We start from the raw sequence: 26,260 nt of genomic DNA, 5'->3' as shown, positions 1-26,260 counted from the left end.
TGTGGGAGGCTTTTAAAGAGAGGTTGATTAGCATGCAGGAGAGACATGTTCCTGTGAAAATGAGGGATAGAAATGGCAAGATGATGGCCATGGCCATGGATGACAGGTAAAATTGTGAGACTAGATAAGAGGAAAAAGGAAGCATACATAAGGTCTAGCCGGCTGAAGAAAGACGAAGCTTTGGAAGAATATCGGGAATGTAGAACCAATCTGAAACGAGGAATCAAGAGGGCTAAAAGGGGTCAGGAAATATCTTTAGCAAACAGGGTTAAGGAAAATCCCAAAGCCTTTTATTCATATATAAGGAGCAAGAGGGTAACTAGAGAAAGGATTGGCCCACTCAAGGACAAAGGAGGAAAGTTTTGCGTGGAGTCAGAGAAAATGGGTGAGATTCTAAACGAGTACTTTGCATCGGTATTCACCGAGGAGAGGGACATGACGGATGTTGAGGTTAAGGATAGATGTTTGATTACTTTAGGTCAAGTTGGCATAAGGAGGGAGGAAGTGTTGGGTATTCTAAAAGGCATTAAGGTGGATAAGTCCCCAGGTCCGGATGGGATCTATCCCAGGTTACTGAGGGAAGCGAGAGAGGAAATAGTTGGGGCCTTAACAGATATCTTTGCAGCATCATTAAACACAGGTGAGGTCCCGGAGGACTGGAGAATTGCTAATGTTGTCCCCTTGTTTAAGAAGGGTAGCAGGGATAATCCAGGTAATTATAGACCGGTGAGCCTGATGTCAGTGGTAGGGAAGCTGCTGGAGAAGATACTGAGGGATAGGATCTATTCCCATTTTGGAAGGAAATGGGCTTATCAGTGATAGGCAACATGGTTTTGTGCAGGGAAGGTCATGTCTTACCAGTTTAATAGAATTCTTTGAGGAAGTGATGAAGTTGATTGGAGGGAAGGGCTGTAGATGTCATATACATGGACTTCAGTAAGGCGTTTGATAAGGTTCCCCATGGTCGGCTGATGGAGAAAGTGAAGTCGCATGGGGTCCAGGGTGTACTAGCTAGATGGATAAAGAACTGGCTGGGCAACAGGAGACAGAGAGTAGCAGTGGAAGGTAGTTTCTCAAAATGGAGACGTGTGACCAGTGGTGTTCCACAGGGATCCGTGCTGGGACCACTGTTGTTTGTGATATACATAAATTATTTGGAGGAAAATATAGGTGGTCTGATTAGCAATTTTGCAGACGACACTAAGATTGGTGGAGTAGCAGATAGTGAAGGGGACTGTCAGAGAATACAGCAGAATATAGATAGATTGGAGAGTTGGGCAGAGAAATGGCAGATGGAGTTCAATCAGGGCAAATGCGAGGTGATGCATTTTGGAAGATCCAATTCAAGAGTGAACTATTCAGTAAATGGAAAAGTTCTGGGGAAAATTGATGTACAGAGATATTTGGGTGTTCAGGTCCATTGTTCCCTGAAAGTGGCAACACAGGTCAATAGAGTGGTCAAGAAGGCATACGGCATGCTTTCCTTCATCGAACGGGGTATTGAGTACAAGAGTTGGCAGGTCATGTTACAGTTGTATAAGACTTTGGTTCGGCCACATTTGGAATACTGCGTGCAGTTCTGGTTGCCACATTACCAAAAGGATGTAGATGCTTTGGAGAGGGTGCAGAGGAGGTTCACCAGGATGTTGCCTGGTATGGAGGGCGCTAGCTATGAAGAGCGGTTGAGTAGATTAGGATTATTTTCATTAGAAAGACGGAGGTTGAGGGGGGACCTGATTGAGGTGTATAAAATCATGAGAGGTTTAGACAGGGTGGATAGCAAGAAGCTTTTTCCCAGAGTGGGGGATTCAATTACTAGGGGTCACGAGTTCAAAGTGAGAGGGGAAAGATTTAGGGGGGATATGCTTGGAAATTTCTTTACGCAGAGGGTGGTGGGTGCCTGGAACGCGTTGCCAGCGGAGGAGGTGGATGCGAACACGATAGAGTCTTTTAAGATGTATCTAGACAGATACATGAATGGGCATGAAGCAAAGAGATACAGACCCTTAGAAAATAGGCAACAGGTTTAGATTTCGGATCTGGATCGGCGCAGGCTTGGAGGGCCGAAGGGCCTGTTCCTGTGTTGTAATTTTCTTTGTTCTCTTTGTTCTAAATACTGCAGTCACCAAAGATGCTCAGAGGCTGGGTATTCTGTGGCGAGTAACTCACCTCCTAACGACCCAAGGCATAAATCAGGAGTGTGGTGGAATAATCGCTACTTAACTGAATTGAGTGCGGCTCCAACAACACTCAAGAAACTTGAGACCATCCAGGAGAAAGCAACCCGCTTGATTGGCATCCCATCCGTCACCTTAAATATTTACTCCTTCCACCACCATGGGTTCAGTGTACACCATCTACAAAATACACTGCAGCAACTTGCCAAGGCTTCTTTGACAGCACCTTCCAAACCCACGACCTCTTCTGCCTAGAAGAACAAGGGCAGAAGATGCTTGGGAACACCATCACCTGCAAGTTCCCCTCCAATACAGACCATTCTAACTTGGAAATATATCGCCGTTCCTTCAGTGTCACTGGGTCAAAATCCTGGTACCCCCTACCTAACAGCACTGTGGGTGTAGCCACACTACATGGACTACACCAGTTCAAGAAGGCAGCTTACCACCATCTTCTAAGGGCAATTAGAGTTGGGCAATAAATGCTGGCCTTGTCAGCGACACCCAAACCCTGTGAACAAAAATGCTTTGGGATATCCCGAGGTCATAACAGACGCAGTATAACTGTGTCTTTTTTATTATCATGACCAGCGCCATGAGCACTCAACCGCCGTAGGGAAGTGGATTAATTCATATTTAATAGCTTGTGGTGCAGTCGACTTTTCTGACATTCTCCTTCAAGAGATTTAGCTGATGACGTATCGCTCGATATGTATTCTTAATGGCATTAATGAATTGCATTACCATAACTTCTGATATGCAATCGTCCTGAAAGGCAGCTGTTATTTTCCGATCTGGCTCATGGCTTGTAACCATTCGGATGCTTTGTAGAAATAACTCCTCTCTGACTTATCTGAAGCATAGGTGATTATTCCATAATGCAGTAACCCACCTAAGTAAAATTATTCTTTTTCAGTATTTCTCTGACAAAGCAAGTTAGCTTCAATTAACATAACTATAATAAGAGACTTTTATTGATGAAAACACTAATCTTGCACCTTCCCTGACCTCCTCTCTTGTAGGTGTGTTTGTGAAACTTGAATTAGAAATTAGTGAACAATTGCTAAAGCAATGTACACAGAGGGGCAAAAATACAAACTGAAATGGAAAGATGTTTTCATGAAAAAAAGAAAACTGAAGAGTTTTTGTCTTCATATTTTCTGGGATCTGAAGTAGGACAAGTATCCTGGGCTTTACTGCAACTGGTGAGGACCAAAGGATATTCATTGTGGTATTGATCCAAATTTCCAAATTATGATAAAGTTTTAACAGCATGCTGTTGTGGTTCATATAGGCCATCCATTTTTATCCTCTTCTCTGAGATACCTGTCAATATCTTGGTGGCATTGGACTTGTCTGATGGTCTGATCAAAGGAGGATGCTCACTGAATGGACTCTGCTGTGTTAAAGTGAAACACCATTTGTTAGCTCATTGAGTAGAAATGTCATCACAAACTTAGGAGGAGTGTTTGCTCAAAGCGAATTGCCCACCACATAATGGGGAATAATTCAAAATCCTCATTATTGCTGAATTTTAAATATGTATATGTCCTGGAATATGAAGAAAATGGATATAAAAAAGCACTAAATGAGTGGTGGTAACAGCCAAATGCCAAAGAGTACCACTGTTTGGGGTTGATTTTGACTTTTGGGTGACCAACTGGCTGAGCAATAAAATAGTAATTAGGATCCTGGAACTTTGATTTGCATGTTAAAAGGAGCTTACCACCTGAAACTGAGAGCGCTTTGGGCACCCAGCCGTAGGCCCCTTCTAAAATGTCGCTGGTTGTATGGTTGGGGTTAATAGGGCAGTAAGACTATCGACACCATTTGATGCCATTACACCTGGTGAAACAAGCTAAAGTTGATCCGTTTGTGTGGAGAATTGGAGATCAGATTCACAAGGCAGATTCTGTTCATTTTAAAATACATCATAATGTGCAATGCAATCTGCCTCTGGGTGTATTCAATTTTCTGGTGAAACATTCCAAGCTGAGGTAACGTGACTACTACAGCACAGAAAAATTAATCAGGAGGGTATAGCGAGGATGAGCTGTGTTAGGATTTTGGTTTGAACATTGCAGGCATATCCAACAGGAATTTTAGCCTTATCACAAGCTGTCACACTCTGAATGGCAGGTGTAGGGTGCTAAGCTGGTTTTAAGAATTCATGCACTGGCTGAATTTTCAGGGTAAATTTAATTCTGAAAATAGAAGAACAGGCTGTGAAAACAAACTGCATTTCGTTGCCTAGGAAATGCTGTATGCATAATCACTGCAAATTTAATCTGTGTGAGCATTGTAAAGACCAACCGTGGCAAAATTATACAGATCCCTGTTCATGGTCCCTCATTAAATTGAATTCATATTTGCTACATTTTTGGACAGACACTGAGTGTTCACCATACGATGAGTAATTTGTGCTGTTAAAGTAAGGTGAAATAAAGTGGCATTTGCTGTGGCATATGAGTTCGATGAAAGCTACAGTAAAGGAAAACCTTAAAATAGTTTGCTCTTTAGGTGGCAAGTATAATGGCCAGAACTTGTGTAGCAATCACTATAGATAATGAGACTCCACCAGACTCAACGACACAAATGCTTCATTATAAATAGAAGTGTATTGAGGCCAAGGTCCAGTTATCTGTAGAATTGTCCAGTGCGAAAGATTTCATAAAATTCAGCAATAATGGATGTGCTATTTTTCAAAATTATTATCTTCATGTGAGCCTCCATTATTGCCATTCCGTTCAGTCCCACATCTTTCTAATATGTAACAGTTCTTGCCAAGCAACCTTTAATTGGTCTTTTGGCACTGTTCATTGGCATCGTGTGGCTAGTCTATTCTTTTATCTGGCTCATTGCCCAGCTGTTACTATCAGTACCTAGAAACAATTCTTCACATACTTGTCCAGTACATATTATTTATCTCCTCACTCCAAACTGCGCCCAGGTCTCTTAATGGTGTTCTATAAATGATGGCGCTACATGAATAGTCCAAGTTGATGCTCTCTCTATCTACAGGCAATCTCCTATTTCTAGTTCCCTTAGATGGTATAATTTTGACTGTAAGGGACGATTTCAAGATCAGAGAAATGTCACTGGTAGCACACTCACCTCAAAGTCACAAGGTCATGGGTTTAAGCCTCACTCTAGGATCTGAGCAGATAATCTATGCTGAAAATTCATTGTGGTACTCAAAGGTTGCTACTTTGTCGGAGGTGATGTTTTTTGAATGAAGCATGAAACCAAGGCTCCATTTGTTGTTTAGGTGGATATAAATGATCCCATAACACTATTTGACAAACAGTAAGGGAATGTTCCCGGGCTCTTGGGCAATATTTATCTTTCAACCAACAGCACCATAACTAATTACCTTGTCATTTATCTCATATGCTTCTGTGGGATCTTGTTTGCATGTTTGTTGTTGCATTTGCCTACATAGCAGTTACAGAAGTAATTCATTAGCTGTGAAGCACTTTGAGATTTTCAGCAGTAACATCATAAAAATGTTCCTTAAAAACTGGTTTATGACTTTGTTACTCATAGCACATGCAAGAAATCTCCCCAATTTCCCTTTCCCCATGAGCAGAATCTCAGAAACAAAATCTATCCTGGTCTCTTTACTTTCCTCAGATCATCTCATTTACTATTCAAGCTTGGTATATGATAGTAAATACATTTTCTTAATTGCATAACTTTTGATGCTGGAAGCTGCTATTCCTTTTACATTGGTCACAATTTGTAGATCACTCACTCTGTCACAGCCTCACTATGAATTCAGTGTTGAGAACCATGATTATTTTTAGTTTAGTTTAGAGATACAGCACTGAAACAGGCCCTTCGGCCCACCGAGTCTGTGCCGACCATCAATCACCCATTTATACTAATCCTACACGAATTCCATATTCCTACCACATCCCCACCTGTCCTTATATTTCCCTAGCACCTACCTATATTAGGGGCAATTTATAATGGCCAATTTACCAATCAACCTGCAAGTCTTTGGCATGTGGGAGAAAACCGGAGCACCCGGAGGAAATCCACGCAGACACAGGCAGGGAGAGCTTGCAAACTCCACACAGGCAGTACCCAGAATTGAACCCGGGTCACTGGAGCTGTGAGGCTGCGGTGCTAACCACTGCCGTGTTGTATTTGGAGATGTCATTGTAATTCAACATCAATCTAAATGCCTGAGAGGTGTTAAACATACTAGCATTCTATCCAAGCTCTGATGAGTGAGTCCAGTTGATATATTCATTTAAAACCATTTAATGTTATCAATACTGATCCTCTGTCCATGTTTATTATCTATGCATTCAAGCAGGATTTCCAAAGATAAAAACATATTGATGAAATGTTAAACAAAAACAGAACAGTCCAGATGATGTGCAACAGTTGAGTCACCATCTGAAAGAGTAATACAAATAAACATTTTGGGTGAGATTCTTCATCAGAATTGACATGGTAATGGAAAAACCTTGTCATAGAACTTACCAGAAGAGAGTTCTTGAGTACAGAGGCTGTAACTGATTTCACAAAGCAATACCTAATAGAATTATTAACCTGTAAATGTAGATCAAAATGCAGGAAAGAGGGCATAAAAGTATTATGTACAGTAGACAATCATCTCAGTCACATGAAAAAGCATTTGGGAAGACATTAATCTCCATGCTATACTCAAGAGAAAGAGATGCAATGTGGATAGGAGAATCCAGCAGGAAAGTTGGGTAGATTGTTAAGTTCGAAGTTGTTGAAGTCAGTGTTCAGTCCAGTGAAAGTCAGTGTTCAGTCCAGTGAGTTGAAGTTGCAGAGATACTGTTCCTGAAGTTTGACTGAAGCTTAATTCAAACAGTGTAGGAGGCCAAAGACCGAAAGATGAAAATAAAAATGGGAAGGCGAGTTGAACTGGCGAGTAGCCAAGAACATACTCTTGGGCAGAGTGGCAAAGTGATTTCCTGAACTGCACCTAGTCTTCCAATGTGGAGGCCAACAAGTTAATACACTAGAGAGGAGGAGGTGTATATCAATCACCGTAATGTCTTCCTAGGCTATACTACCCTCGAGCTTATGGTATAAATCTTCAACAGTGCAACAAGACTTGTTTTTATGTTGAAATGAAGTTGTACACTTCATTGTGCTCCACTCCAGACATTATTAGTTTTTTTTTGAAGAACAATAGTTACACACTCTAGCTCCCTTTGTTTTTCCAAGTATGTTCTTAATAGCTTTCAGACAGAAAATGAACTCAGCTATACTGTGCGTGGCCAGACGTTTGATTGTTATTGCACTATTGATTCCTTGGTGGTTCCTGCATAATCTTACTTATATGGAAAATTAGATTGATCATATGATGCGTTTAATATTTAACGCATCCTTTTCAACTTCCAATCGTAGCTTTAGAAGTGACTATGTGGAGAGGACTATATTTTCTATATGTGTAGATAGAATTTGTTATCTTAGATGTAAAAGATTCAATTTTTTTTCCAATTTTAAGAACATAAGAAGTAGGAACAGGAGTAGACCATATGGCCCCTCAAGCCTGCTCCACCATTCAGTGCGATCATGGCTGATCTTCTGCCTCAACTCCACTTTCCCGCCCACTTCCCACTTGATTCCCTGAAAACTGAAAAATCTGTCTATCTCAGCTTTAAATATACTCAACGATGGAGCATCCATAACCCTCTGGGGTAGAAAATTCCAAAGATTCATAACTCTTTGTGAAGAAGTTTCTCCTAAATGGTCAACCCCTTATTCTGAGATGGTATCCCCATGTTCTGGATTCCCCAGCCAGGGGAAACAACCTCTCAGTGTTTACCCTGTCAGGCCCCTTCAGAATCTTAAATAAAAGCAAAATACTGCGGATGCTGGAAATCTGAAACAAAAACAAGAAATGCTGGAATCACTCAGCAGGTCTGGCAGCATCTGTGGAAAGAGAAGCAGAGTTAACGTTTCAGGTCAGTGACCCTTCTTCGGAACGAAGGGTCACTGACCCGAAACGTTAACTCTGCTTCTCTTTCCACAGATGCTGCCAGACCTGCTGAGTGATTCCAGCATTTCTTGTTTTCCCTTCAGAATCTTGTATGTTTCAATGAGATCACCTCTCATTCTTGTACACCCCAGAGAATCCAGGCACAATTTACTCAGCCTCTCATCATCGGACAACCCTCTCATCCCAGGAACCAACCCAGTGAGCCTTCGCTGTACTGCCTCCGATGCAAGTATATCATTCCTCAATATGGAGGACCAAAACTGCACACAGTACTCCAGGTGCAGTCTCGCCAAAGCCTTGTACAATTGTAGCAAGACTTCCTTATTCTTGTACTCCAATTCCCTTACAATAAAGGCCAACATGCCATTTGCCTTCCTAATTGCTTGCTGTACCTGCGTTAACTTTGTGTTCCTTATACGAGTACACCCAAGTCCATCTGAATATTAACATTTACAAGTTTCACGTCTTTTTAAAAAATATGCTGCTTTTCTGTTCTTACTACCAAAGTGAATAACCTCACACTTCCCCACATTATACTCCATTTGCCATCTTGTTGCCCTTCACTTAACCTGTCTATAATCTCTTTACAGCCTCTTTGTGTTCTCCTCATAGCTTATATTTCCACCTAACTTTGTATTGTCAGTAAACTTAGATACATTACTCTCAGTCTCTTCATCTAAGTCATTAATATAGATTGTAAATGGGTGAGGCCCCAACACTGATTCTTGCGGCACTCCACTAGTTACAGCCTGCCAACTTGAAAATGCCCCTTTTATCCCTACTCTTAGCTTCCTGTCAATTAACCAATCTTTATCCATGCTAATATATTACCCCCAACTCCATGCCCTCTTATTATCTTGGTTGTTAGCCGTTTGTGTGGCACCTTATTGAATGCCTTTTGGAAATACAAGTATTCTACATCTACTGGCTCCCCTTTATCTACCCTCCTAGTTACATCCTCAAAAAATGTTAATAGGTTTGTCAAACCCGATTTCCCTTTTGTAAAACCACGTTGACTTTGTCTGGTCATACTATGATTTTCTAAGTCCATTGTTAATATTTCCTTAAAAATACATTTTTCTTCTCTCCTTGCCTTAATATGCAGACTCTTGCTGGATTTCAGTTAGCTAGATACCAGGAGCCCTGATGTGCTCTGCCTCAATGCCCATTCTTTGTAGGTCAACCTAAGCAGTGGAGCGTGGGATAAGGCCCCATGCACACACTTCTTTGGAGTAGTCACTAGTTAGCCATCAGGGTTAGCTATCTTTCCTGATATTTTGTTTCTTACTAGCCCAAATATGCTCAGGCACCAGCTGAGATCTGCTAACTCCATGCAGACTAGGAATCGAACCTGAGGACATCTAGTCTGCATTACTTAATCAGCAGTACCTCATTACCTACTACGGCATCAGGGGAGCAAGTTTGTTCACATTTTAACTATATTTGCATGTCCTATCCTGATCACGTCAATTTGATCTGTAGAAGCGGAGAGTTTTAGAATTTTGATAATGCCCTGTTGTAAGAAGTAATGTGGCATCTCAGTTATATTTTCTGCTTTTCAAAATTGTTGTTGTATGTTAGCAGTAATGAGTAGAAGTGGAAAGTTTGTTCAACAGGAGCTTGTCAGCTTTACTGGCAGGAACCTGGCTAATCAGGACTCATCTGTAATAATACCAATTTTGCATTTTTCAAGTAGTCTGGTCAAGTAGTAGACAAGGACGGGGAAAATTGAAGGAAATCAAGCAGAACAGCGCACTTGTACATCTTTTCTCATTTCTGCGATTAGGACCAAGCTACTTGTTCTTCTTGGTGTAATCAACCTCTCAGTTTTGAAATTAGTAACAGAGGGACTCGTTTTAACCTGAACTGCCTGGCAAGAAACTGACCGGATCGGATTGGCCAATCTCCAGAACAACTGATATCCAAATCAGTTGAGAGTAAAATTGGGCAGGAATTAAAATCAGCACTGATCCAATTCTGTCACTTTCCCATCCATCAGGTTAGATTAACATTGTCACAAAGAGTAAAGTACAGACATGCTTTAATAATTATGTATATTGTCTCCTGCGAAGTGTGTCTAAAAAGCAAGCTTCCAACAAAACCTATCTTCATGATACATTTTTCTTCATTCATTCACGAGTTAGGTTGCTGTTGTGTCGTTAGTGTCAATGTCAGTTTTCTTCTTGTGATGTAATTGTATGGAGAGAAGCTCAGTTATTTGTGGGATATATTTAATGATACATTGCAAACCAGTCATTAAGTGCCTCGATCCTGTCACAGACCTTTGCTTTTATTCTTTTTCCAACCCTCCCCCCTTTCACATGCTTAAAACCTATTACATTTTTAACTTTTCCCAACTCTGGTGAAAGGTCATCAACCTGAAATGTTAACACTGTTTCTCTCTCCAGAGATGCTGGCTGAGCAGCTGAGTATTTCCAGCATTTTCTGTTTTTATTTCAGATTTCCAGCATCTGCAATTTTTGCTTTTGTTTTAATATTTTGTGGGTGTACACTTTCAATTTAAGCTCCAGGAATAGATTTTCAAAGATCCACTGATAATAGCCATCTTCTTCAACACTTGTCTCCAAAAAGATGCAGAAATACCAAACCAAATATTGTATGGAAGTAGTGATATCTGAAAAATATTTTCCTTTTATGGTATTGTCGGTAGCTCTTGAGATCTTTTGTGAGTCATCCAACTACCCACTCATGAAAATACTGCTTAACAAAGACACTCACACTCACCATCAATATGGATTGGAACTTTTTGTTTTATAAGTCTTTGCTCCGAATAACTACCTTCCCCAGAACTTTGCCTTTGCCATAGATTAGTTCTAACTCCACTATCCTATGCTAATATTTACAGATGGATAAATAGATGTAATTGAAGTTTCCAACTGATCCATTACTGAAAGAAACCTAAAATCCAAATACTACATGCTTTTCTTCAAGTTTTCTGTTTTAAGTTAAAGTTCAAATGCAGAAAATTTATGCATCACAAAATTTTCATGTATTTCTAAGGAATCCAGAGATTGACCAAATGATGCCACTGGTCAGGTTTTGTCAAGATCCAAAAATATTGCTTTCATTTTGTTGTGTGGTCTATTTTCTAATGTTATATAACTGCTACGACTGTGAAGATGGACATCAATCGAAAGCCAGAAGATGAGTTGAAATCTCAACTTTTTCCCCTTGGACTGCACTCAAAAAACAAGATTAAAATTGGTTAAAAAAAATCAAAATGCGTATGCTTTCTTGTTAAAGCATTGTTCATGAGCTTTGTGAAATAGTTCTTGTAGATCATTTTGGTGGGGGGCGGGGAGGCAGGGAATTACATTGACAAGATTGAAATTAGCTCACCTGCTGAGCTCAAGTCAAATCAACAGTAAAGCAGCTAAATATTGCCACATTAGGGCCAAATCTCCCATGGCTTGAGGTCTGTCAGCACAGAACATGCAGTCATGGTCTAAGAGATGACGTGTAAATCCCTTTTTTCTGTTCCTTTCCTCTTTCACTCTGAGCTTGTTTTATGCCTGGATCTATGTGCAATGGAGTGTGCTTGCATGAAATTTATTGAAATGCATTCAAATTCCCTGCTGATGATATTTCTGTGATACTTTTATGCTGACCTTTGAAAGATTGGAGCTTTTCTCCCTGGAATTTGCTTCTTGGAATTCTACGTTGTGCTTTAGCTGTTTTGCATTTTCCTTGCATTTATTTTGATTTTTTTCCATTTTTGTCAGTTTTTCCATCTTTGACTATTTAAGAGCTGCAATTTCAGAACTTTCCCTATGGAAAGTCACTAACACTCACATGTTCACCTAATGTTACTTCCTGAAACTCCCAACCTCTGCCCATTGAAGTAGGTGTACCTGTACTGGTGCATGCAACTGAGTGTGTTCTGAGATGCTGGGCTTATGACCGCAATTGTCATCTGCTTCTGGATTTGTATAGATTTCTGTATGTTAGCAAGACACAGCTTCAGTATTCTCATGGCACGGTATGCAATAGAGTTGTGCGTGTCTGTATGTTACTGAGTGAGAAGAGAAAGGAAGGATGAATATGCAAAGGATGGCACCAGTGGTAATCTTCAACCTCTCCTTACCTACTAGCTCTCTGGACGGCAGCCCCAGAAGTTTCACTGCACTCTCTGAATGACTTCAGGCTTGAAATGGTTAACTCTCCTTGCCCTCTCTGTGTCCAATTGCTTATGTCTTTTGTATGTCATCATCTCCTGCATACAGAAACAAAGTGGAGAAATGTTGGAATTTTGAAAAACAGCTCCATCCAAGTGCCTACCTTACGTCCCCACTTGTGTGTGAATGAAGGAACATGCAGCATGTACCAATCTTTTCTCAGAACCAAACTTTCCAAAACTTAGGTGTGAATTATTGCAGATTTCAATGCCACATGCAATGTGAACATGCTTGTGTATATATGAAAGAGCTGAGAGATTGTTTGCATTCTCTGCATGTAAACCTCCACCAGTTTGAAAGTGAACATTTTGCACCAAGAATTTTGTGGCTGTATCCTTTTTTTTTTGTTCATGAGATGTGAGCATCGCTGGCAAGGTAAGGATTTATTGCCCATCCCTAATTGCCCTTGAGAAGGTAATGGTGAGCCACCTTCTTGGACCGCTGCAGTCCATGTGGTGTCAGTACGCCCAACAGTGCTGTTAGGAAGACAGTTCAAGGATTTTGACCCAGCAACACCGAAGGAACGGTGATATAGTTCCAAGTCAGGAAGACGTGTCACTTGATGGGGAACTTGCAGGTGGTGGTGTTCCCATGCGTCTGATGCCCTTGTTCTTCTAGGTGGTAGAGGTCACGGTTTTGCAGTAGCCGTAAATGACATGTCCTGGGGGGCTTGGAGGTTTCGAGTGGCACCTTGAATAGGATCAATCCTAGGATGAGCTAAGGTTGGGCTTCAGGAACAGATAGTCAGAAGGACTCCGGGAGAGGGAGGAAAAAGAGAACAAAATCCAAAAATGTAGAAAATCAGGTTGATAGCAGAGAGAAAAAAAATCTCTGGCAAAAAATATACTGCTCCACTTAAAAGCATGTAGTGTGGAGGTCAGACCATGCAATCTACAAAAAGAACTATTTTCTAGATAATTTTTGATGACTACATGAAGACAGCTGAACAATTTGTACCCATGTTGAATAAGCTTTAGATGGTCTTTGTACCTCCTCCTCTTCTTCTGAAGTAAGTTTTTTATTCTCCTGGTGTCAGATTTAAATTGATCGTAAGATTATAAAATCTCATATTTTGTTTTTAATGTGACCGATGGATTGATTACTTGAACGACATTATCCCCTCAAACAAGAAACCTAAGGATTTGATAACCTGGATGTACATTTTAATACTTGAAGCTAATTGAAGCTATGTCCTGCAGCTCTTCTTTCGATTATGGAGGAATCATTGCAATATTCTATAGTCAAATCTGTGTAATGAAGTCACTTTTTTAAAAATCTTATTGATTATAATGATGTTGTAGCATGTTTAACTATAATCTGTGCACATTTGAGAGATACATAAGGAAATTACTGATTTAGCAAGAATACAATTCAGTACTCCTAAATCTCCAGTAAAGGATTTGTATTTAAATAAAAACATATTGATAAAATTCTGTGGTTATTAAAAGTTTAGACTCATTCTCAATCAGAGTCAAATTCTAGTCATGGTTGAGTTTTAAGATGTATGATTTTTAAGTAAGGTCCAGTTGATTAAGGTGCTTCTTTACAGATTTACCAAGATCCACATTTTGTCTGGCTCCCAAACATTGCATCAAAAACAGGAAAGTGTCTAAGTATAATTAAGTTTCAACTTTCTATAATAAGTATGTGCAGTAACTATGTCAAAGTAGCTTTGGCTATCACCACTTTGTACACTGTAATTTTTCTAATTTTCAGCCTTTATGTCTACTGATTTTATCTAAAAAATGCATAAATTTTTAGGAAAAGAATTAGCCAGAGACATGAAACATGATTTATCAGTGACTTAACATCATTTAAAAAATTATGTTTGCCGACTTTGTGAAAAATATAGAGATGTCAGTAAGTTACGTTCATAGGTACATTTGATCTTCAGCGATGTAACATTTGACCATAAGCATCAAATTGTGCTCCATTCTACTGACTGAAAAAGATCATTACTTTGTAGATGAAGTGACTTCAAAGCTGTTGAACATATGTCAGGATAGATCTCGCGATGATAAGGTCACCAATTTAGCACAAGGAAGGTTTGTCTGGAGATGTCTCTGTAAAAAAAAAAAGAAAGGAAAGACTTGCATTTATATAGTGCTTTTCACGACCATCTCAAAGCACGTTACAGGCAATGAAATACTTCTGAAGTGTAGTCACTGTTGTAATGCAGGAAACACAGCAGCCAATTTGCACACAGCAAATTCCCACAAACAGAAATGTGATCATGAGTAGATAATTTGCCCTTGAAATGTTGATTGAGGAATAAATATTGGCCAGGACACAACTCCCCTGTTGTTCTTGGAAATAGTGCCATGGGATCTTTTACAGCGCAGGTGGAGCCTTGGTTTAATGTTCATTTGAAAGACAGCACCTCAGCCAGTGTGACACTCTCAGTATTGCAGTGGAGTGTTTTACATCATTTTTGTGCTCAAGCCCTGAAGTGGGACTTGAACCCAGAATCTTGTGAATTAGAGGCAAGAGTGGTGCCAACTGAGCCACAGTTGACAGCAATCTGTTGAATAATTAGAATACTTGAATAATAAGCCAGTACCTAATGTAGAAAGTTACAATGTGTTACGGCCACGTTGTGAGGGGTGTGGATGTTTTCCCACTGTTAAACTCCCACCTGACCCCAGCAAGTGTTTTTGTTATTTGGCTTTAACCCCTTTGTGCTTTATTTGTCAAATAAGCAGAAAACAACAGTTTTTCTTGTAGGTTTAAAACAGAAGATTAATTATTTATTGAGCAATATGCCTTATCCCGAAATTGTCGCAACCGCATCCACTCATGCATTCACTCGCACGCAGACAAAAGAGACAGATAGAGAGGAAAAAGGGTAAGTGGGTTTCAAGTGAGGTAGAGTTTCAGGGTTCACTGTAAACCTGTTGAATTCTCTTGTAAGTCATGTTCTTGTTGGTTGCAGGCATGAGGTGTTTGTAGATTTCTCTCTTGGTTGAAAATTCAGTTTGAAGGAAGAGGATCACTTCCCAATTCACTGCTGCATAAGTTAAAAATGTAGAATTTGCAGCAAGGCACCTCGCTTCTGGCTTGCTGCATTTTCTCCCAGCTCTTAACTGGACAAGTTTGTGTGTGATGCTTCTTTCTAGGTGTCTTTCCCCCTCTCCTCAAGGGTTGCCTTTTTGAGGTAGACGTTTGTCACATCAGATTCTGGTAGGAGATGCTTTGGTCTCTTCCCCCATGGTGATCACACAATGGTCCAGGATGAGAATCATCCAGGTATGATGTTTCTACTTCATACCTTCTTTGTTTCAGTAGAGCCCATTCAAGTCAGGAATGTTTGAGGATGGGAGTAATTGACACCTCTCAACCTGGTTAGGCTCCCTTTGTTCTGAACAGACAGTGCGGCAATGTTTGAATACACATGCGGCCATCTTTTACAGCATTGTCCATTTTTTAAAAAGGTAAATTCAATTTTTATCACTCTTCAGTTCGAGTCTGTATTTTTTCATTGTTATCATCTCCCTAAAAAGAGTAAAAACAGAGATTCTTCGCATCTCATTTTTTAATTTTTTTTTTGGTAATTAGATATGGGGTCACACCACTGCATACATTCATTTACACCTCAATCTTAGAACTGCTGGGGCTGGCATTGCTTGTAACAACCATTTCTTGTTCAAGCTTGGAATTTTTTCATCACCCTTCCTTTGGATGAGGTACCATTTAAAAAAAAAATCATTTCTTTTGGTTACGTGTTGTCAAATGGGGTTGGGGATTCTCTAGCATCAGTTTGTAGTACTTTGGAAAAGTTAATCTCGATAAGCATGTAGTTGTTGGTGAAGCTTGTAGTATGCAAATTTCTATTACTGCTGGTGGCAAGTTTCCCTCTCTCTACTAGCTTTAATCCCTTAAGTTCTGCTTCTACAACACGTGGCTTTAACAATTCAGTTCTGGCACATTGATAATTCTTATCTCCAGGGTGATAGTGGGTGATAACTTGTTCTTTAGCCCCTGTGAGGCGTCTGGGATTTCATCCTGCCCCTTGTTCTTGCTGAGTTCTGAATCTAAATTGTTGAGTTTGATTAGCTTTGGATTTGGAAGTGATTCTTCAGTGGGTACATAAGAGAGGGAGTAGGCAATTCAGCCCCTTGAGCCTGCTCCTCCATTCAATACGATCATGGCTGATCTCATCTCGGCCTCAACTCCACTTTCCTGCCCATTCTCCCTAACCCTTCAACCCATTACTAATTAAAAATCTGTCTATCTCCTCAAATTTACTCAATGTCCCAGCATCCACTGCACTCTGAGATAGTGAATTCCATTAACCACGACCCTTTGAGAGAAGTCATTTCTGCTCATCTCTGTTTTAAATCTGCTCCCCCTTATCCTAAAACTATGACCTCGTTCTAGATTGCCCAACCAGAGAAACATCCTCTCTGTGTCTACTTTGTCAATCCCCTTAATCATCTTATATACCTCAATTAGATCTCCTCTCATTTTTCTAAAATCTAGAGAGTAAAGGCCTAAACTGCTCAATCTCTCTTCATAAGATAAACCCCTCATCTCTCGAATCAATCCAGTGAACCTCCTCTGAACTGCCTCCAGTGCAACTACATCCCTCCTCAAGTAAGGGGACCAAAACTGTATGCAATACTCCAGGTGTGGTCTCACTAATGCCTTATACAGTTGCAGCAAGACCTCCCTACTTTTATACTCTATTCCTTTATCAATAAATGTCAAAATTCCAGTTGTCTTCCTTATTACCTGCTGCACCTGCATAATAGTTTTCTGCGATTCATGCACGAGGACAGCCAGCACCCTCTGCAACGAAGCACTCTGAAGTTTTTCTCCATTTAGATAATAATTTGCCTTTCGATTCTTCCGACCAAAATGGAAAACCTCACACTTATCCACGTTAAACTCCATCTGCCAAATTTTGGCCCATTCACCTAACCTATCCATATCCATTTGTAAATTTCTTATTTCTTTAATGCAACTTACTATCCCACGTATTTTAGTGTCATCTGCAAATTTGGCTATAGTACCTTCTATCCCTGCATCCAAGTCATTAATATAGATTGTAAATAGTTTGGACCCGAGGCCCAAACACTCTGGCACCCCCTGTAGGTAGATCCACACTGACCGCACTTTTAGTTGTCTTGTGATTTTCACAAGTGCTGTTTACCTTAGGGCATTTTACCTTCCCTTTACCTTTTAATACAGGGATGTTTTTTTCCCTAATCTGCCCCATTGCCTCTGGGACACTACTGCTCACAGGTGGTTGTCCAGCTTTCACTGTACTCCCCTGTGGCACTTCAACTAGGTGAGACATCACCCTCTCTCTTGGCATGCCTGTTCAGGAACTTTCCTTTTCCCTATTTAAATTCACAACTTTCCATGGTGGGATTTGAATTCACCATTGTACCATACCAGAAGATATATGCTGAATGTCCTGCAATTTCCACTAAGTTGAGACAGTGATGAAAGGTCTGAAGTATCCACAGTGTGCACTATAATCAAGAACACTTTGTAGACTCAAAATAACTCTGGTTGCTATGACTGCTAAGGAAAACATAACCGGCGCAATCAGCCAAACAGGTTGTAAACCCCAGAAAAATGATAGAACAAAATCATAATGTGTGGACAAGGTTTATCATTTTGCACAATACTTTCAAAAACTCTGTTGCTGAGCGATGCCTCATAACTCCTAGGATATACAATTCACAAACTAATTAATGCACTATATGCAGGTATGACAGATCTCCTTTTATATAGTAAAAGTAAAATACTGCAGATGCTGGAAATCTTCCACCCTCTTGCTTATCAAGAATCTATCTACCTCTGCCTTACAAATATTCAAAGACTCTGCTTCCACCGCCTTTTGAGGAAGAGAATTCCAAAGACTCATGACCTTCTGTGAGAAAAAATTTCTCCTCATCTCTGTCTTAAATAGGCGATCCCTTATTTTTAAAAAGTGACCCTGAGTTCTAAATTCTCCTACAAGAAGAAACATCCTTTCCACATCCACCCTATCAAGATCCCTCAGGATCTTATATGCTTCAATCAAGTCACCTCTTACTCTTCTAAACTCCAGTGGATACAAGCCTAGCCTGTCTAACCTTTCCTCATAAGACAACCTGCCCCTTCCAGATATTAGTCTAGTAAACCTTCTCTGTACTGCCTCCAATGCATTTACATCCTTAAATAAGGAGACCAGTACTGTACACGGTACTCCAGATGTGGTCTTACCTGTATAGCTGAAGCATAACCTCCCTACTTTTGTATTCAATTCCCCTTGCGATAAACGATAACATTCTATTAGCTTTACTAATTACATCCTGTACCTGCATACTAACCTTTTGCGATTCATACACTAGGACACCCAGATCCCTCTGCATCTCAGAACTCTGCAATCTCTCACCATTTAGATAATATGCTTTTTTATTCTTCCTGCCAAAGTGGACAATTTCACACTTTCTCACATTATACTCCATTTGCCAGGTCTTTGCCCACTCACTTAACCTATCTATATCCCTTTTTAGCCCCCTTATGTCCTCTTCACAAGTTACTGCCTCATAGATCTTATTACATAACCAGCTTCAGTCAGATTTACTCCTTTGATATTCTGCAAATCACTGTATATTTCATTCTGCTATGCTGGAGGTGATATTGATCGCTTCCAACATCCAGATATAAAAGGCTATTTTGGTGCAGGAAGTTAGATTAGAATACATTAAGGGGGTGAAATTACTCTTAGTATAGTGAGAATGTGCTAAATGTGACTTTATCTTTCTTGCAGTTGTTTTAATGTACCTTCTGGCAATCACAACTTTATTGTGTACATTTTCTGCATGATTGAGTTCAATAAGGCTAGCACACTGAGTAATCAACCAGAAAGCAACTGCAATAATAGTGTAGAATCACCTATAACTAGCAAATTGCCACTTTTCTGGTATAAATAGGGCAAAGCGGATCTTTTCAGCTGTTGATCATTTTATATTTAGTGGCTGTGGCGTGAAAACCCAGACTGTCCAAAGCCTAGTTACCTGAGGAGGCCCTGCATGTTACTATAAATGATGTGAAGACACAGCAAAGGATGGAAGAGCAACCCACTTATATACAAAGTTACACCACACATAGGAGACAATAAATCAGACACTGGACATGGTTTCTCTCAGCTGTCACACTTGGGAAAGTGCGAAGAAGATGGTATCTGACTTGAAAAAATGCAGACTTGAGGAATAAGGATGAATGTGAATAATCTAAGTCTGACACATATATTGAAAGTCTCAAATAGGTTTGTTCAACCAGCTGTACAAATAGTATACTTAGCCAGAATTTATCCACTAACATGGTAGAAGTACAGCTCAAAGGAAATTAATGAAGATTATTAAGAACTATTAGAACAAGCTATCTAAGACTAACATCCAAAGTACTATGCACAGGGTAGCCTGCAATAAATGAGTGTCTCAGTACAAGTGGTGGCACACAGCCGAAGAAACAATCACTGGCATGGTCTGATGAGGCCATATTGAAAATCAGAGCTTTGGGAGACTGTAAAGGGCTTGAGTGTCACACAACCTGGAAAAATAATGTCAGTGATTTAGCCAATTCTATTTATGTGTACTAGCCAAGCCAGTGCATGTGACATGGTTATTCTGAGAAGCTGCAGCAATATCGTGTCCACAATCATGCACATCTTCCAACACTTTCTTTGTTCATAGAAGTATCACCACCCCATGAGAAGCAGGCTGAATGGTTGGGAATACATTGCATTGTGCATCACAATTTGAAGCAGGGACCTGCTCACATGCACACACTTCAGTAGCTTTCTGTGAATTAGAGGAGGAAACATAATTGGCAGTATTTTTGATTTGCATTGGAGGCTGGAGGGCTGGAAATTTGGCCTTGGAGAGCAGTGTGCCCATTTTCTGGCATGTTCCTGCCCTCTAAGCCATTTAAAAATGTATGGTTGGGGCAGGTGGCAGCTACCTGCCCGCAAGTGGTGGGCAAGCAATTAAAGGCCCTTAAAGAGTCTATTAAGGGCTTTGGGGAGACGCTGACTGGAATTTTCCAGTCAGCAGTCAGGTCCCCGCAGTGGCCAAATCCTGGCCAATACATGGAAATGGCCTCCCGGCAACAGACTGGGGGGGGTTGGGGCAGTGCACCAAATAACTTTTTAACCCCCCCTACCCCACCCAGGTCGCAGATGGTTACAGCTGCAGCCACAGGCCCCCCTGTTGAGGTGCTTCCCCTCCATAATTGAGGTCTGGCTGCTGTGGCCAGTACAAATTTCATCTCCATTAAGAAGTCTTCAGAGGGCATCTCCATCTTGAGGTGCCCCCTCTTTCTTACCTGCATCGGCAGTTCCCACCTATGATGGTGGGCCTACTGATCTCTCAGGGCTGGAAGGCCACCAGCCTTGGGAGCTCCCCCACTGTCCTTTACTGGACAGCAAGCACTGATTGGCCAGCTTTTCAAAAATCACGGCAGGCCTCAGCCACCAACGTGATGTGGGGTCAAGACCTGCAAATGGTCCCATCCTCAAAACAAAAATACTGCCCAATATGTGCCACGCCTCATGTGTTTGGAGGAGACAGAATTGAAGACTAAAGATAAGCTGGTTGCCACTGGGAAGAGGCCTTGCTTGATCAAAAGCAACCTCCACCCTGCTGTGTTGCATCATGTTTATGATGAAATGGAACCTTTAATGCAATAGAGGTTGTTTTTCAAATGGGAATGTCTCTACTTGCACAGGAAGCAGGTATGGTTAATGTTGTCATATCTTTACAGCCTGAACGGCAAGATGCAATAAACCCTGTTGCCAATGTGTAAGGAAGCAAATTTGGGATAAACATGACTCGGGAGTGTGGAATCTGTGGTTTGCCCAATGGTACCCAGTACAATTTCTAGGCTCTCAGCAATAAATAGTTTTTGTTTTGTTTTTCTCTGGCTATATTTTGCTGCTATTAATCTTTCACATAATTATCCCTGTCGTTTGTTGGAAAGCCTTTACAGCTTCATTCGCATCCTGCATCTGTTAACCATACAACCTGCTCTCCATGTATTGAGGAGACTATTCAAAATGACACATTGCAACTCTGAAGTCTTGCAGATCTCTTTACTTGAGACCCCATACAACTTTTGAAATTCATGGTGTGATACACTTCTATTAGGCTCCTGGATGTTGCAGGATACTCAAACTAAGATAGTTGAGCTTATGTGCTGTAGCAATCTGTTTTTAAGGAACAAGCCAAAATGTGCTACAGGAGTCAGCAAGCCATGAGAATGATCCCAAATGGTGCTGATGAAGAAAAGTAACCACTACCACAATATAAGAATCATAGGGCGATTCGGCCTGAGTCTACAAGAGCTTTGCCTGACTTCCTTTTGTAGCAATAAGAGTCAGTAAGAACTTTAATTTTCTCCACTCTGACTTTACTTAGTGGGGGCACAAGAAATCTAGCACTGTGATGTCCCTGCCACCACTTGTTAACGATGCTAGCTCAGCTCGCCAACAGCCCTATTCTGTGCATTTCTCAAAATTTTCCTTCCTATCATAAGGCTTTCAAAGAAGGTACATTATAACTTAATATAGCATTGAACAGTAAAAGATCATTCAACCCTTTAAGACCCAACTTTCCATTGGTCTTGTACAATTTACCATTTTGTGGATATCTTCCAGTTGTGCTTTGATATGGCTGGTTCAATGCACGATTCATAGAGGAGAGTAATAACAAAAGCAGTGTGTGTTTGATCTTCTGAAGTTCTTTCTTACACACTGTATTTCCTCTGCTCTTCCCCCATTGGTCTAATGGTTTCTCTGTGATTGTTGCTGCTATTGGTCCACCCTCAGTTTCATAATGGCCCATACCATATTTAAGTGAATGATTTACTAACAATACCACTGTGAATCTCAGCACATGAATACAATTGAGAGCCAATGCCAGTATGTCCTTCTCCTCCTTCCATGCTGTGCACACACAGTCTAACAGATGTTCATAAATAATTCTTACAACCTAATTTTTTGATTCTCCAACTGGGAACAACAAATCTCAGACAACTGGGGACATTGCTTTACAGGGATATCATGCCAACCCACCCATTCAGATATTCACTGTGCCCAGGTGATCCAGGATGTCTGGGTACAGACACAGGGAAATCTCTCCTCCTATCTGTTGTTTTTTTTGACATAATAGGTGCAGAAAGAGGTATTTCTCCTCCTGTAAAAGGAAGGGGTCATAAATGTTGCCTTAATGGGCTAGGATTGGATCAGCCTCTTTATTATCTAGTGCTGAGGTTCCAGGTATATCTCAATTTTATTTACAGAAAAAGACCAGCATAGTTCAAGGGAATTTTTCCATGTAGAAAAGAAATGCAGTTCTGTCATGGGTCTGGAGGTGGAATGAAGTCTTTGGCTCATATATTCTGTTTTTGTTTGGGATTTAAAGGCTTTGAGTATTCAGTTCTTTTCATTTCCTTGGGTCCCCTCTCTTTTTCCTGATCACTTAGGCCACATGTCAACTACAGCTGAGAGAGCAGGCATGTGATCAGCTCCGAAACCACCTCTTGTGTACTATAAGAGCAGCTCATAGACTATCCTTGAGTTTCTTTTCTTTCACTTACCCCTCTGCTTAAGCACCAGACCTCAGTTTGGCCATTTTCTGACTTTCCATGGTGCTGTGAATTCGAGCTTCAATCCCATCTGCTACCATATTGCTGACTTTGGATCTTGGAAGAGGCCCGTTCTAAATCCCATAATACTGGTTTATTGAAATTCACTTTATTAAAAGTGGTGTGCTGCTGTTGCTGGCATGTCATTAGTCAAAAATTTGGCTTTTTATTTCCTACATCCTTGTAACCTGTAAATGAGACTAGCAAAACGCCTGCAGTATTTAACATATATACTTGCATTGGTGGTAATTCAGAGAAGGTTCACTAGGCTGATTCTTGGGATGAAGGAGCTGTATTAAGAGGAAAGGTTGAGCAGGTTTGGCCTATACTCATTGCAGTTTAGAAGAATGAGAGATGATCTTAATGAAACATGTAAGATTCTGAGGGGGTAGATGCTGAGAGGATGTTTCCCCTTGTGAGGGAATCTAGAACTAGGGGGCACAGTTTCAAAATAAGGGGTCTCCCTCTTAAGACGGAAAGAAGGAGGAATTTCTTCTCTCAGTGGATCATTAATCTTTGGAATTTTCCACCAGAGTGATCAGTGGAGGCTGGGTCATTGAATATATTCAAGGCTGTTAGATTTTTCATCTACAAGGGAGTCAATGGTTAAGGGGGACAGGCAGGAAAGTGGAGTTAAGGGCACAATCAGATCAGCCATAATCTTATTAAATGGCTCGAGGGGCCAAATTGTCTACTCCTTCTCCTCCTATTTCTTACATTCTTAGATATAAAATCCACTAATTTTCTGTATATGATTTTTAAAGATTAGTATTTCACTGTTGATTTTTCCCCCCTATTACTGGGGTTTCTGTAATTTGAGTTTGTGTACTATACTAAGCTCTTAAACATTGGAAAAAAAGAAAAGAGACAATACTAAATGAATGGTATTGAACTGGCTAGAGCTAGGTTGAAGAGATTTGGCAGTAATCGTAGATTCAACACCGGCCATTGTCCAGTCATTGCACAGCAGCAAACAATAAAGCAAAAAGAATGCTGGCCTTTCTTGCCAAGTCAGTAAAGCTGAAGTTTGCAATGTTCATGTTGCAGCTGTACAGTTCTCTGACCGGGCTGCACTTTGAATACTGTATTCAGTTCTAGCCACTGAACCATTCCCAATGGAAACATCTAAATTCTAGAAGTAATGCAAAGAGGGGCCAGGAGTCCCAACTCTAGTGGCAGCGGACTGAGTTTAGTTTAGAGATACAGCACTGAAACAGGCCCTTCGGCCCACCGAGTCTGTGCCGACCATCAACCACCCATTTATACTAATCCTACACTAATCCCATATTCCTATCACATCCCCACCTGTCCCTATATATTTCCCTACCACCTACCTATACTAGGGGCAATTTATAATGGCCAATTTACCTATCAACCTGCAAGTCTTTGGCATGTGGGAGGAAACCGGAGCACCCGGAGGAAACCCACGCAGACAAAGGGAGAACTTGCAAACTCCGCACAGGCAGTACCCAGAATCGAACCCGGGTCCCTGGAGCTGTGAGGCTGCGGTGCTAACCACTGCGCCACTGTGCCACTAAAAACCTGAACTCTTCAGCCTTAAGAGGATGTGAAAGAAGATAGGGCCTTGTAAAGGTCTGTAAGGTAAATAGAATAGGAAGGGCTAATCCTGAGCACTTCTTCCAAGTTAAACCAGAGCTGTAGAACAAGGGGACATGGGTGCAAACTGGCAAAAGCTAAGTTCAGGACGAATGTAAGGCAACATTTCTTCAAGCAAAAAATGATCAATATTGGAATGACCTTCCATGTAGGATGATGGAGGCAAATACTCTGAAGGAATTCAAGAGGCTGTGGAAGGGTGAGCTGAATTGTCACCCGTGTCTGTTCTTACCTTTATAACAGCTGCATAAGTTAAACATTTTGAAAACAGAGTTTTTGTTCAGTTTAATGGTCTTCCAATGTCTGTTGGTGCAAAGAATAGCCAAGAGTTGGAGCTGAGAATATTGTTCAAGAATAGACCCATGAAGAGAAATGGACCAGTTGTACTATTATTACAGAACGATGTAAAAGCTATTGAAAAGACACATTTCACAACAGAAGGGAGGTTAAAAATAGAACTGAATAAATTATTAATTGGTAACAGTTATAGATTGCCAACTACCTGTGATTTTGCCAAATTCCTTTGCAGAGTGAAGCAGGTGTAATATCATAGCACTCTTTAGATCAATTTGTAATTAAGTCTGTGTTGGAAGTTATTGAGTAGGCTGCATATTTATAAAGTTAATGATGCAGCCCAGAGTAGGATTAGGACCTGGGCTGTTTGCTATTGTGGAAATTATTAATTTGTCTACAACTTTGTGGATGTGTCATTGCCAAATATTACGGTGCTATTCTGTATGATGGCAATGATCTGTATAGCATTTCAAAGATACAGCAGCAATAAATGCAACACAAAGAATTGCATTCAGTAAATAAAAAATATACTGACTGATGATGCATTTTTTGAAATATTGCACAAGTATACCACACATAAAACATTTGTTTTGACAGAGCAAAGAAAACTACCTTGAATGTTTATTTGTGATGATACAACATAATCAGATATAGATATTTAAATTATCTTTTATGACATTTTGTAGGAGTCAGAAACAAAGAATGACGACCAGATGCTGGACATAAGGCTGTCTCCATCGCTGGACAGTTTCCCTCCAGAAGAAGAGGACAACCCTTATGAATTCTTGGCCACAGCAGTCACCAAGAAACCTCGTTCATTGGAAATATCCAGGGTGTCTTCAGGAATAACAGGTATTGAAAGTTGAGAGCTATTGGGTTTCACCTCAAGCGCTTGGGTTCAAATTTAACAGATACATATGGGGGCAATGGAGGCGGTTCTGGTGAAACAGTACCATCAGGCACCACATGCACCTGTGCCCCACTGAGCTGATCTGACCTGATAATGCAAGGATAGTTCATTTAAATATTTTCTGGCACTAGGTGCAAGATGGACTGGGACTGTGATTAGAATGTCAGATGACAGCAGTTATTGTTGGTTGACCTCAAAGTGACATTTGGGGGGAAATTTTATGTTCTCTCCCACGGCGGGTTTGGAGGCAGGGAGAGCATAAAATCATGTGGGATGGTGGCGGGGGTGGTTCCTGCCACCATCCTGCCTCTGCCAAAATTTAGTCCTGGGCAGAAAGGCCTGTACACGGCCTTCCTGCCCTGTCGCCAATTGAGGCCCTTAATTGGGTAATTAACCCCCAATTAAAGGCCTCTTCCTGATGCAGCCGCAATTAGCT

At 40.7% G+C, this 26,260-nt stretch overlaps 1 protein-coding gene across 17 annotated transcripts in view; it reads left to right on the top strand.

Moving 5' to 3' along the window:
• Positions 1-26,260, top strand: part of anks1b (ankyrin repeat and sterile alpha motif domain containing 1B) — an 831,451-nt gene that overhangs the window by 543,677 nt on the left and 261,514 nt on the right. For all 17 annotated transcript variants that reach the window (XM_068059073.1, XM_068059064.1, XM_068059059.1 and 14 more), the window contains one exon: positions 25,601-25,766. In XM_068059073.1, the coding sequence (XP_067915174.1) occupies positions 25,601-25,766 (166 nt within the window). The remainder of the gene's footprint in view (positions 1-25,600; positions 25,767-26,260) is intronic.

This window comes from Heterodontus francisci, chromosome 27 (genome assembly GCF_036365525.1).
Source record: "Heterodontus francisci isolate sHetFra1 chromosome 27, sHetFra1.hap1, whole genome shotgun sequence".
NCBI lineage: Eukaryota > Metazoa > Chordata > Chondrichthyes > Heterodontiformes > Heterodontidae > Heterodontus > Heterodontus francisci.
This window is presented reverse-complemented; position numbering and strand designations above follow the sequence as displayed.